General features: G+C 38.1%; 1 protein-coding gene across 1 annotated transcript; it reads left to right on the top strand.

Annotated features, from left to right (window-relative positions):
- Positions 1-1,115: 1,115 nt before the first annotated feature.
- C4BPB (complement component 4 binding protein beta) lies at positions 1,116-12,803 on the top strand. Its single transcript, XM_041764750.1, has 6 exons — positions 1,116-1,483; positions 2,031-2,201; positions 3,720-3,896; positions 10,965-11,058; positions 12,045-12,171; positions 12,596-12,803. Exons 1-6 carry the CDS (start codon positions 1,426-1,428, stop codon positions 12,734-12,736), a joined length of 768 nt encoding a protein of 255 aa, XP_041620684.1. The 5' UTR covers positions 1,116-1,425; the 3' UTR covers positions 12,737-12,803.
- Positions 12,804-13,959: the final 1,156 nt, after the last annotated feature.

Below are 13,959 nucleotides of genomic sequence, written 5' to 3'. Positions count from 1 at the left end.
TAGCATCTTCAAGGTTTTCTCATGAAGGAGTTGAATAAAATCTTTGACATGAATTCATTTTATATTTATAGGCACGTCATGTTGTTTACTCTTTCGAGAACTATACTTAAAAAGGTGTCTGCACATAGGAACTCATAGAGTTGTTGAGTGAGGATAAGCTATGGAAACCCCATAAAGGGCACAGCAAATGACAGATTATCAGTATGGATTTGAGCGGCTCTGGGAGAGTTTCTGTATGACGACTGTGCTCTATTTATTGGTCCCCTGTTGCTCTTATTTACCTAGCAGACAATTCTGCTTTGCATTATGGAGTGCTGAGGAAGGAAAGGCACATGGGACACAATCCTTGTCCTAGAGTTAACAGCCTCACGTGGGAAAAAGACATGAGCAAATCATCATAAGTAATGGTAATGGGCAGAGAGGAGAAAAACAGTTAAGACCTTACTGTGTCCTTAATGCTTTATACTCACTATGATGCTTTATATTAGTTCATTACAACCTAAAATCGTGGAGGAACTTTTACCCCAGTTTCATAACCGGAGCAAGGACAACCAGCTGATCGCTGTAACAGTCATGAATAAGAAGGCAGGAGCCCCCAAACAATTTCACATGTTTTCATTCCTGAAACCAAGGTTTTTTCCCTCATCTCCCTCTTAGTTCATTTGGTTGACCCTGGACTCAGGCTCGAGCCTGAGGCCCAAAGCCGCGCAGAATGGGAACCCTGGTGCAGGCCTGGCAAATGAGGACCAGGTGTTGCTGTAGGGCTTTGGAGTTTTTCTCAGGTTGGGACATTATCAGGGTGGGCTCCTTGCTGGGAAGCCTCGGATCTGGAAGATCCAAGACCAGGTAAGGTTAGTTAACTTCCTTGAGCCTTCCAGGCTGCAGTGATCGGTGCTGCTTGTAGACAACCTGGCATTTGAGGGCCCGGGGGGACGTGGCACTCAGAGCTGTGTTGCTCTCCTGAAAGCACTGGACATCGGCCTGCCCTCCTCCACCTGCAGAGCTGAAGGGAGTTGCAGAAGCTGGACTGGAAACGATAGCAAATATTGACAGAAGCGAGGGTCAGGGTAACACCCTCTGGCTAAGTCGGCTGCGGAGGGATAAGCCTGCAGATCCAAAGGAACTGGTCAGCTGGATTTGCACAATGGACCCTGGCAAGTTCTAAAACTGAGTTTTAAAACTGGCAGCTCGTCAAGCCACCAGAATCCCTCCCTGTACTAACTTCCTCATAGCTGTTCTTATTTTCTGTTGTAGGATTTTTTTTTTTTTTTTAATTCTTTCCAGGGAAGAGAAATCAGGACAACCTCTTAACCTCTTCCCTGGAAAGGAGGTATCGCAGGCAGTGTTAGAAGATCTGCTTTGATCCGAACCAGGTGTTGGCTGGTTTGGGTTAATCCCAGCCTGGCTCAAGCAACCCATCACGAAATGTTTTTTCGGTTCATGTGCTATCTCGTGGTTGTGTGGCTGATTCCTGCCTCAGATGGTGCGTATGCCTGATTAAGATTGGTTTACAAGGCACTTGCTACCAGTTTGGGGGTGTATGAGGCATTCTGTCTTAGGGTTTTTAATGAAACTTAAATTTCTGAAATGCATTTCCTTTGTTGAAAAATCTCATTACTTGGCCTAATGCTCTGTACTCAGTAGGAGCTTAGTAAAATTTAATGATGATTCTGCTCTATGAAGTGGGTGGTTAACTGTTTACTTTCCCTTTCTGTTCTGGGGGCAAAGAGTACCAATTTCAGAATCTTGAGAGATCTGTTGTAACCCCCCAAGACTGCTCCTTAGAAAGGGGACTGTTTCTTTAGGGGGTAGATGACCTATGGCTGAATTTGAGTGAATCCTATTAGCCTTTCGAAAACACAACTTTGGGAATTATCGGGAAGGGAGGCATGTGGGTAGACCTGGACGTGGAAGAGGACAAGGAATCAGAAGCCGTACTCCTGCACGAAGACCCTTGGATGGCAATCTGGGGGGCCTCCTCCCGGCATGGGGTATGTCAGGTGAATCCCTTATCTTTTTCCTTCCAACAGAGAGCTGTTCAGAACTTCCTCCAGTGGAAAATAGCATATTCGTTGCAGAGGAGTCAGAAGGACAAATTCAGGGAATTTATGTCTGTATCAAGGGCTACCACCTGGTCGGAAAGAAAACCTTTTTTTGCAATGCCTCTCTGGAGTGGAACGCCCCCGTTCCCACATGTCAATGTAAGTTTGAGCTTTCTGTTTCTTCGTACAGCTTTTCGTCCCACTCAATGCTTTCACATCCCACTTCCAGGAGGCCATGTTCAAACTTTATAAGGCAAAAATTCTCAATTTCTAGGAATTCATTTTTAAAGCACTCTAGGGTGGAAGGTCTTCTCTGAGAAGCTACATGATCAGCTCTTGCTCAGTACTGATGCAATTAGCTAATTAATTGATGGAATGAATAGACACTATCAACCCTGCAGGAAGAAAAGAATTTCTTCCATGTATTAAAACAACTTTTGGGGGGGCTATCATTTGTTTAGTATCATACGCCTTTAAAATGTTTATGTTATAAGAAATTTTAAGCATACAAAAGATGGAAGAGTAAAATCAATTCATATTACTTACGACTTACCTTCAACAATTATCCACCTATAACCAATCTTTTCTACAATCCTATTTTGCATTATTATTTTTTTAAGATTTTATTTATTTATTCATGAGACACACAGAGAGAGAGGAAGAGACACAGGCAGAAGGAGAAGCAGGCCCCATGCAGGGAGCCCAGTGTGGGACTCGATCCCAGGACCTCGGGATCACGCCCTGAGCCAAAGGCAGAGCCACCCAGGCGTCCCCACTATTATTATTATTATTTTGAGGTAAATATGTCATAGTCTATTTCATCCATTATATAACTTTTGAACCGATAAAAATTCATGTTCTCAATATACAAATGTGATAACTGAGATCCAAGTGATTTGCTCAAGTATAGAAAACTCACTTGTGAAGTCTGTAGAGACAGAACCACTGGTCGATATCCTCGTTATTATTACTATTTTTAGGACTAGCTGGGTTCGTTCTCCCTTACACTTAAAGCACATCAATATGTCTGTCCTTTACTTGTATAACCAAATTCATCTCTCTCTGCATTCTCTCCTGTTTTTTCACCTGGGAAAAGCAAAACGAAACAAAGGACTGGATGACAAACATTTGATTGGATGAAGGGGAAGGGAACACTTGCCTCAGACATAGGGTGCAGAATTTTCAGCAGTGCTTGACAGGAGGATGAACACACTATTGATCATTTCCAGTTATATGCTTAATTAATTTCTTTTAGCAAGTTCAAGTACCAACTGCCAACTGTCACCCTAGTGCATGACTGGAGACCTTTCCAGTCTCTCTTATACCAACCTAGTCTTTCATCTGGCATTGACATGGTTTAGTGCCATGTACAAGTGCAGTTTGTAGTCCCTATGAAAAAATGCAGTTTTGGGGCACCTGGGCAGCTCAGTGGTTGAGCATCTACCTTCAGCTCAGAGTGTGATCTGGGGGTTCCAGGATCAAGTCCCACATTGGCTCCTCTGCTTCTCCCTCTGCCTGTGTCTCTGCCTCTCTCTGTGTGTCTCTCATGAATAAATTAATAAAAAAAATTTTTTTAAGTGCAGTTTTAGTTCTGATTTCTATTTTCTCAGTGAGGTCTGAGGAGGTCTAGCCTTTGCAGTGGTGTCCTTCCAGATCCCTTCCTGTTTTCTCCTTTAGTGGGCCACTGTCCTGTCCCTGTGCTGGTGAATGGTACCTCCAGTTTCCTGGGTCCTGTGAATGTGGGTGACAAAATCACTTTTGAGTGCAATGAGCACTACATCCTCAAGGGCAGCAGTTGGAGTCAGTGCCTGGACAACCACACCTGGATGCCTCCCTTGCCTACCTGCAAAAGCAGTAAGTATGAGAGAAACAAGTGCAAATCCAAAGGTACCAATTAGATATCTTTTTTATTTTTTTTTTTTATACCTGGGAAGGCTTGGGAACTAGGAAACAACCAAGAAACAAGTGGAGTTCACAGAGCCAAGGGCCACCTCAAACAATGTGTTTCAGTGAAAAGAATAGCTTCCAAACAGTAAATTCTTTTTCTACCCCTCTCAAGTAGGATTCAGATCCCACCCACTAAGTCCAAAACAAGGTTAGTTTGAGGCATCTGACTTTTTTTTTTTAATTTCACAATACTGACTTAAAATTCTTATTTGAAGAATACACAAAAACAGGAGGAAAGGATCATAACTCATCCATTGCAAAGTTATATAAAATAAGAGTTGAAAGTACTTCCTTCTGGGATGCCTGGGTGGCTCAGAGGTTGAATGGTTCAGCGTCTGCCTTCGGCTCAGGTCGTGAACTTAGGGTCTGGGGATCGAGTCCCGCATCGGGCTCCCCACAGGGAGCCTGTTTCTCCCTCTGCCTGTGTCTCTGCCTCTCTCTCTGTGTCTCTCATGAATAAATAAATATAATCTTTAAGAAAAAATATAAAAAGAAAGCACCTCCTTCTAACACGGTAATTCACAGCTTTCAGAGGTACTTAGTTGGATGTGTTTGTTTCATGACTTTTATGTTTGTGCAGACATTTTAATAAAAGCATACTCACACATATCTATACACATATACACCTACAAAAATGGGACTTTATGTATTTTTTTAATTGCTTTTTTGGTGTAACATTATACGTGGGAACCATTTTCAGATCAGTATATGTTGCTCTATCCCCTGTTTGTTTTTTCTTAAGATTGTATTTATTTATTAATGAGAGACACAGAGAGGCAGAGACCTAGGCAGAGGGAGAAGCAAGCTCCTTGCAGGAAGCCCAAAGTGGGACTCGATCCCAGGAGACTCCAGGATCACGCCCTGAACCGAAGGCAGATATGCAACCTCTGAGCCACCCAAGCATCCCTTTATCTTCTGCTTTTATTTATTTATTTTTTAATATTAATTTGAGAGAGACAGAGCATGAGCAGAGAGAAAGAGAAGCAGACTTCCTGCTGGGCAGGAAGCTTGATATGTCAACTGGATCCCAAGACCCTGGGATCATGACCTGAGCCAAAGGCAGATGCTTAACTGACTGAGCCATCCCAGGTACCCTTATATTCTACTTTTAAATAATAATATGGATATGCCATAATTGATGAACATTTATTCTATTTCTGTATTTTTGCTATTTCAATGCTGAAATGATTGCTATATATTTGTATACATATACATATATCTTTATATCTAGCTCTTATTTCTGTAGTCTAGATTCCTAGAATGATCAATGGGTCACAGGGTATACTTACTTGCCAAATATATTTAAAAGATCCAGAAATTCTGCCAAAAAACTTTATTCTTGAACAAAAATAAATATTGAAAAATCAATAGTATTACTTGCTAATAATAATTATGAGATGAATACTGAAATGTAAAATAATTTCATTCATGAGACCTATTTGAAAATTTACTGAAGGACATAAAATAAGACTTAAATAAAAGAAAATGCATTCCATGATCCTGGATGGATAGTTTACATATTACAATGTAATTCTGACCAGAATTTCAAATTTAAAAATATAAAAAAAAAAAAATAAGTTTAAAATCTCATTTGGAAAGGTACCTATCTAACATTACAGATTTATTTTTTTAAAGACTTAATTTTTTAGAGCAGTTTTAGGTTTATAATAAAACTGAAGGGAAGATACAGAGATTTCCTATATAATCCCTACCCCCACACATGCACATTATTGATCATTCACCAGAATAGTACTTTTTTTTTAATTGTTTACCAAAGATGAGCCAGTGTTGACACATCATGATCACCCTAAGTCTATAGTTACCTAAGGACTCACTCTTGGTGTTGTACATTCAGTGGGTTTGGACAGATGCATAATGACACATATTTACCATTATAATATCATGCAGATTTTTTTTTGCTGCCCTGAAAATCCTCTGTGCTGTTTATTCATCTCTCTACTCACCCCACCCCTTTCAACCACTGATCTTCTTATTGTTTCCATAGTTTTGCCTTTTACAGATGTCATATATTTGGAATCATACAGTATGTAGCCTTTTCAGATTGGCTTTTTCTACTTAGTAATATGCATTTAAGATTCCTCCATGTCTTTTCATAGCTTAATAGCTCATTTTCTTTTATTAAATAATATCCTATTTCTGGATGTATCACAGCTTATTGATCCACTCATCTTCTAAAGAACATCTAGGTTGCTTCCAAAGTTTGACAATTATGAACAAAGCTGCTATAGATGTAGCAGGTGCAGGTTTTTGTGGGGACAAAAGTTTTCAACTCCTTTGGATAAGTACCAAGGAGTGCAATTGTTGGATTTTAGTGTATTTAGCTTTGTGAGAAATCACCCAACTGTCTTACAAAGTGGTTATATCATTTTACATCCCCACCAGAGGATGAGAGGTCTTGTTGCTCTACATCCTTGTCAGCATTTGGTGTCATCAGTGTCCGAGATCTTGGCCATTCTCATAGATGTGTAGTGGTATCCCATTGTTGCTTTAATTTGCATTTCCTGATGATATGCACTAATTTTCCATCTGTGTCTCTTCTTTGGTGAGGTGTCTGTAAAGGTCATTGGCCTATTTTTTAATCAGGTTATCTTCTTGTTGAGTTTTAAGAGTTCTTTGTATGCTTTGGATAACAGTCCTTTATTTGATTTGTCTTTTGCAATTATTTTCTCCCAGCCTGTGGCTTATCTTCTCATTCTCTTGATATGACATCCATAGCACTGAAGTGTTAAGTTTTAATGAATTGCAGCTGATCCATTATTTCATGGATGATGTCTTTACTGCTGTATCTAAAAAGGCACCACTATACTTAAGGTCATATAAGTCTTCTCCTACATTATCTTCTAGATGCTTCATATTTTTATATTTTACAGTCAGGCCTATGATCCATTTTGAGTTAATTTTTGTGAAGGATATAAAATTTATTTCTCAGTTCACTTTTTTGCCTGTGGATGTTCAGTTGTACCAGCACGATTTGTTAAAAAAAAAACTATCTTTGCTTTATTATATTGCCTCTGCTCCTTTAAAGATCAATTGACACTATTTATGTGGGTCTATTTCTGGGTTTTCTATTCCATTTCATTGATTTGTTTATTCTTTCACCAATACCACACTGTCTTGATTATTGTAGCTTTATGTAAGTTTTGAAGTCAGGTAGCTTTAATTCCCTAACTTTGTCCTACATTTTAAATATTGTATTGGCTATTCTGGTTTTTTTGCCTCCTTTATAAAACTATCATATAAACCTTTTGTCAATATTCCTAAAATAATTTGGTGGAATTTTGATTAATATTGCATTGAAGATTTAGTATAGATCATATTGGGAAGAGCTGACATCGTGACAGTATTGAGTCTTCCTAACCATGAACATGGAATACCTCTGCATCTATTTACTTCTTGTTTGATTTCATTCATCAGAATTTTATAGTTTTTCTCTAAATAGACCTTGTATTTTTATTTATACGTAAGTATTTAATTTTTCATGGTTGCTAATGTAAATGGTATTATATTTTTAATTTTAAGTTCCACTTGCTCATTGTTGATATATAAGAAAATAATTGAGCTCTGTATATTAAACTTGTATCCTGCAATTTTGACATAATAGCTTATTAGTTTCAGGAGTTTTTTTGGCCAATTCTTTGGGATTTTCTCCATAAAGAATCATGTAATCTGTGAAAAACACAGTTTTATATCTCCTTCCCAATATGTATACCTTCTATTTTCCTTTCTTATTGCACTAGCAAGGACTTTCAATATGATTGTTTGAAGGTATAGTGAGAGGAAACATTTTACAAATTTATTATTTGGAAAACGATGAGTAATATATATATTTGGCTAGATAAAAGGGGAGGAAACACTTTATCAGATGATAAAATGTAAAACAAAATTACTATAAGTGAAAGAGCATTAAAATGGCAAATTATAGATGCTATAATTCATATATCACTAAAACAACTAAGTAATGACACAGAAAAGTAGAACAGTTTATTTTAAATTAGTGGGAAAAGTCTGTATTCAATGATAATGGGATAATTATCTATTTAGAAAAAACAAAATTAGGGATCCATGGGTGGCTCAGTGGTTTAGCGCCTGCCTTCTGCCCAGGGTGTGATTCTGGAGTCCTGGGATCAAGTCCCACATCTGGCACCCTGCATGGAGCCTGCTTCTCCCTCTGCCTGTGTCTCTGCCTCTCTCTCTCTCTCTCTCTCTCTCTCTCTGTGTGTGTCTCTCATGAATAAAGAAAATCTTTAAAAAAAAAAAAAAGAAAAGAAAAAACAAAATTAGAACTCTACTTATGTCATATTAAAAATTAATTCCAAATGGGTTTAAATGTATAACTGAAAAAGGAAAATTATTGAAGAAAATATGAAAATTTATTATCTTGGATTGGAGAAGGTTTTTTTTTTTTAAAGGTTTATTTATTTATGACAGACACACACAGAGAGAGAGGCAGAGACACAGGCAGAGGGAGAAGCAGGCATCATACAGAGAGCCCGACATGGGACTCGATCCAGGGTCTCCAGGATCACGCCCTGGGCCAAAGGCAGGCACTGAACCGCTGAGCCACCCAGGGATCCCAGAGAAGGTTTTCCTAAGAAGTAACAAAACCCCTGAAGTCCTAAAGGAAGAAAATGGACAGATTTAAATGAATTTTTTAAATCAAAACTTTTATCTATTCAAAGACATCATAAAAACTAAAAGATAATAGGCTTAGAGAAAATATTTGCAACATATTTGATGGCTAAGAAGTTAGTGTTTTTAATATACAAACCCCCCCCCCCAAAATCTGTGACAAATAGGCAACCTAATAGAAAAATGGCAGATTTTAAGGATAGATAATTCCAAGATAAGCCCCAAATAGCATTTATATTCCTCAAATTTATGGAAGGACAGTGAATGTAACTAATAATTACAGAAATGAATATTAAGATTAGATACACATGTTTTACTGATCAGGTTGACAAATAATTTAAAAATTTGATTTGATCTAACATCATTCAGGATACGAGGGACTAGCCACTTAGGTCAGAGAAAGAGATATCACTCTGTGGATGTATTTTGGCAGTAGCTATTAAAACAGTAGATAGGCTGTTTATTTTATTTTTTATTTTTATTTTTTGGCAGTTTAAAAGCACAAACTAGAGCTAACTTCTTTTAAGGAGTTTGTGGTTACTTAAAACATGCATATATGCTACATGAAGTTAAACTACAAGCATATAACATTATCATTAGCTGGACATAAGCTTGAAGTATTTGTTTCTCAAAGATCTTTTCTCTTTTACTCTCTTTAATTTAATACATTCTATCCTAGCTCTAAAGTACAGGATTTCTGTCTTTTTATGTTAGTTCATTGCCCAATTTTAGGGGAAGCTTGTTGGGTCCCTGAGTAAAGCAAATCCTTTTCTGCTTAGACCCAAGATCTGTATCATCTCTTTCAGTTCACAACTATATTCTTCAAAGTCACCAGTAGAGCCCTGTATAAACTGGGATGCCTATGATCAATTCACTGAAATTCTTTTCCTTTCCTCTATACAGCTTTTGAACTCAGTTTCTTATCCTTTAAAAATTATTTATTAACTGTTCAAAGAAAGCATCTGTGTTGTGGAAAAAATACAGAAAATAAAAGAAACATTTAATTATCTACAAGCCTACTATCCAGAAATAATAGAATACTTTGATATGTAATTTTCAGGCTTTTTTTTTCCTGTTCATATATGTTTATGCATATTGTGTATTTTTTACAGAAATAGTATTCTATGCTATTATAATTACATTTTTATTTGTATGCATTATTATACACAGTATCCTATACTATGTACTATACTAATGCATGCTCTTTTATGCTTTGCTGTTTTTACCCAAGTATTTGTTTTGAAGGCATTTGTTTCTATAGATATATACATACCTAATTATTCTTAATTTATCCTTTAATCTTGATCACCATGTTTAGACTCATAATGTCAGAGCTCAAAGGGACTTTAGAGGTATTACTATTTAAACTGCTCATCGAGGCACCTAGGTGGCTCAGCAGTTGAGCTTCTGCCTTTGGCTAAGGTCATGATCCCGGGGTCCTGAGATCCGGTGAGGAGACTGCTTCTGTCTCTGCCTGTGTCTCTGTGTCTCTCATGAATAAATTAAAAAAATCTTTTTAAAAATAAATAAACTGCTCATCTTACAGGTTAGGAAGGAAGCCAAGAAGGATGAAATGGTGGTTAGTGGAAGAACCAGAACTGAAATTCACAACATCTAATACTTTGTTCAACTCTCTTTATACACTCCCCTTCTTTCCTCCCAGCTGTATTCTCCTTGTTTCTGAAGCTCTCATATTGCACAATTCTGTCCTACAGAGAATGTCAGCTTCCGTTTGAACTTGCGCCATTTATCTCCCAATTTAGGGAGTTAACTTTTCCCACCTCTACCTCTGATTTGAATTTTTTTTTCTTTTCTTTCTTTCTTTCTTTCTTTCTTTTTCTTTCTTTCTTTCTTTTTCTTTCTTTCTTTCTTTCTTTCTTTTTTAGAAGATTTTATTTATTTGTTTATGAGAGACACAGACAGAGAGGCAGAGACACAGGCAGAGGGAGAAGCAGGCTCCCTGCGGGGACCCCGATGGGGACTGGATCCCAGGACTCCAGGATCACACACTGGGCCGAAGGCAGACGCTCAACCGCTGAGCCACCCAGGGATCCCCTGAATTTTTTTTTCTTGTTCACTGACAATCTCTACAACTTAAACTTCCTTTCCTCAAGCTCATGCCAATGAAAAAGTACTCTTAAACTGTTAATGACTCAGAGGATAAGCCGGGGGAAGGAGTCTTTCCAATGGAAAAACATGATTTTGACCAGAAGGAAATGAATGGAGAATGTGTCCCCAGATCCCACATGGATGACAGTTACACTTAAGGGGTACTCTTAATTGAGTACAACCCATGACTGTCACTCCTGTACTCCTGTTTCTCAGGAAACTGTGGCCCTCCTGAGAATCCAGCTCATGGCTATTTTGAAGGGAGAAATTTCAGCTCAGGATCTACCATTACTTATCACTGTGAAGACGGGTAAGTGTATGCAGCCTTTCAAATGCAGGATCTTGCCCATTGACTGCTAGCATTGTTTTGGCGAATGACCCAGTCCATCTCACCTAATGCCCTGATTTCCTACTGCCTCTGGTATCGGAGCTCATTCTGATTTTGAGAGCTGCTTTAGCCCATTGCTAGCTCTCCTCAATCTCTAGAAGACAGACTGATCCTCTTATTTATCCTAGAGAAGATATTTAAAATGTATATTTTTCTAAATAATCTCAGAACAAAAACTCAAAGAAATATAGAACATATGGAACTGCAGAAAGAGAATGATTTATTGTTCCATCCTGCCCCACCCCGATCTAGTTTCCCGTTTGTAGTTACTTGAATTAAAAAAAAAAAAATCCTTTAAAGAAAAGGAAAGATTTAGAGAATGATTTATAGAGCTTTAATACATCTTAATTAAAGGCTAATTTTAATTTAGACTACCCAGTCACCCACCTTACAGATCTATTCTTTCCTTGGCTTCAAGTCTTATTCAGGGTCATGTCTCCTTATTAGCATTTCAATTTCATTATATACTTCTAGTGGACTTTGCAGTCAACTTTTATGTTTTTCTGATTAAAAGCTGTAACTCCTTCATAAAATTTATTTGAGGGCTATCTCTGGCTTCCCAATCCCTTTGAGTATAGATAGCAGATGCTTTTATAAGTTACTGAATGATGACAAGCTTTTTCCCTCACGCTCTCCACCCAACAACTGTTGTAAACACACACATTCAGAATCTCACTCCTCCATGTTTTATAGATTGAACTGGCACTTGGGTCCTGTCCACCCCAAGGAGAATAGTTTTAGTTGATTACTGTTTTGTAATACTGAGAGAACTTAAACACGCATTAAGGGTCGGGGGTGGATGCTATCACAGTAGGAAATAATGAAATACAACTACACAAAACCAGCCTTAGTTGCCCAGTTCAGAAGGTGAGAAGGCTAAATTCATTGCCCTTCTGATTTCTGTTCAGATACCACTTAGTGGGCACACAGGACCAACAGTGCATTGATGGGGAGTGGAACAGTGCACTTCCAGTCTGTAAATTGATCCAAGAAACTCCCAAACCGACTCCACAGACTGAGTGTGAGAAGACAATTGTAAGTAGTAGGCTTTTGTCTGTCTTATTCACAGTTGTATCCCTAGATCCTAGCATCATTTCTGGCACATGCTCAGTAAATAACTGTTCATTGTGGGATGTTTTTGAAGGGCCGTTAGAAGGGGGCTCATGACTTGTGTGTATTGCTGTGAAAAGTCTAAAATTCTTCTAGGATCCAAAAACCACTGAACAGATAAATTTCCATTGAAATTCCCTCTTTTATTTATATTTATTATTGCGATAATAATAAGTATATAAAAGCCAGCAAATTTAAATGATTCATCATGTTGAAGACTCCGATTTGTCTTTAAGCTAGCCTGGTTCTGAGCCCCCAGTCACGGGCCTGAGCACTACTCATTAGCTTCAGACCATCCAGCTGGATCTCAGTTATTACATTTTAACTTAATTTTTTTTCTTTTCTTCAGTTTGCCTTTCAGAAAGACATAGAATATTGCAAAGCCATAGAAGACTTTATACAAAGACTAAAGGAAAATGGCTTCACAATGGAGGAGCTAAAACATTCTCTGGAAATAAAGAAAGCTGCGTTGGTGGCCAAAATGTCCTGACATTGTAGCTGAGCAGACTGGGTAATAGAAATGCATCTACGAATAAATTTTCCTCTTGGTTCTAAAACCATTTTCAATTTTTTTTCTCATTAGATTGGAAAGCAACTTCATAGTAACAACGTGGGTGTGTGTGTATGTGTGTGTTGTTCTCACAATGTGGAAAGATCAAGTATGGTGGTTGTCTGTTTAAGACCAGAATTAGCAGCACATTAATGGGGAGTGAAGGGTCTAATTTCCTGTCTGTAAGGAGAATGGGAAGCTCAGATCACAGCTAAGGATATGCCTCATATTTTAATGAGACACAAATGATGAGGCAAAAAATAACTTCAAATTAACCAAAACTTATGAAGCAAAAATTAACCTCTCAATTTGGGAAAATAGATTCAGGATAGTTATATCCTTAAAATGATCTGTTGAGACAAAAGTAGAATTAGGACCTAAACTCTCTTCTGAGTCTCCCCTATATCCTGTTTAAGGAACAAGTTCCTAAATCTTCTGCAGTAATACTGCTTACCACCTTTGGATGAAACCCAGCCCTGCAAGGTAAATTTGAGATGGTGAAATATAAGTGAATATATTTTCTTCTCTTTTTAGAGGGCAGAAGAAGCAAGAATCCTGAGGTAGCGTAGGTTTTCCTATCAGGATGCCATATTGAGATGATATGACAAGCTTCTCCCATCTCTCACTCTGACCTCTACCAAACCACATAGGAAATTTGGATGAAATACAAACAAAATACAGAAGAGAACTTGAAATAATGGACTGTCCCTAGATGAAGTTTTGAAGAAGAATAAGAAATAGGAATAAGAAATTCTCAAGTAGGGACACCTGGGTGGCTCAGCAGTTGAGAGTGTCTGCCTTCAGCTCAGGGCATGACCCCCCAAGAGTCCCAGGGTCAAGCCCCACCCCCACCCCCACCCCAGGCCAAATTGGGCTCCCAACAGGGAGCCTACTTTTCCCTCTGCCTATGTCTCTGCCTCTGTGTGTGTGTGTCTCTCATGAGTAAATAAATAAAATCTTAAAAAAAAAAAAAAAAGAAACTCTCAAGTAGCCCACAGTCTACTAAGACACAAGACAGGTATACACATATCATTAATTCAGGATGGTTCGAATAAAATTAACACTTTTTACAGAACAGTGTGCTAAGGGAACTCAGCTTTGAAGAGGAGGAGGCAGGAAAATTGTTAAGGAGAGTCAGTTATTGGGCCTTTAAAAGTAAGTAG

This window comes from Vulpes lagopus, chromosome 1 (genome assembly GCF_018345385.1).
Source record: "Vulpes lagopus strain Blue_001 chromosome 1, ASM1834538v1, whole genome shotgun sequence".
NCBI lineage: Eukaryota > Metazoa > Chordata > Mammalia > Carnivora > Canidae > Vulpes > Vulpes lagopus.
The sequence above is the reverse complement of the archived record's forward strand: the minus strand, read 5'-3'. Positions and strand labels throughout refer to the sequence as shown.

What these genes read in the sequence shown, in the direction of transcription:
- C4BPB (XM_041764750.1), top strand. Translation starts at nt 1,426, where the DNA reads ATGTTTTTTCGGTTCATGTGCTATCTCGTGGTTGTGTGGCTGATTCCT. An exon ending in CTTGCCTACCTGCAAAAGCA is followed by an intron (nt 3,897 to 10,964) that starts GTAAGTATGAGA and finishes CCTGTTTCTCAG; the next exon opens with GAAACTGTGGCCCTCCTGAG. An exon ending in CTGAGTGTGAGAAGACAATT is followed by an intron (nt 12,172 to 12,595) that starts GTAAGTAGTAGG and finishes TCTTTTCTTCAG; the next exon opens with TTTGCCTTTCAGAAAGACAT.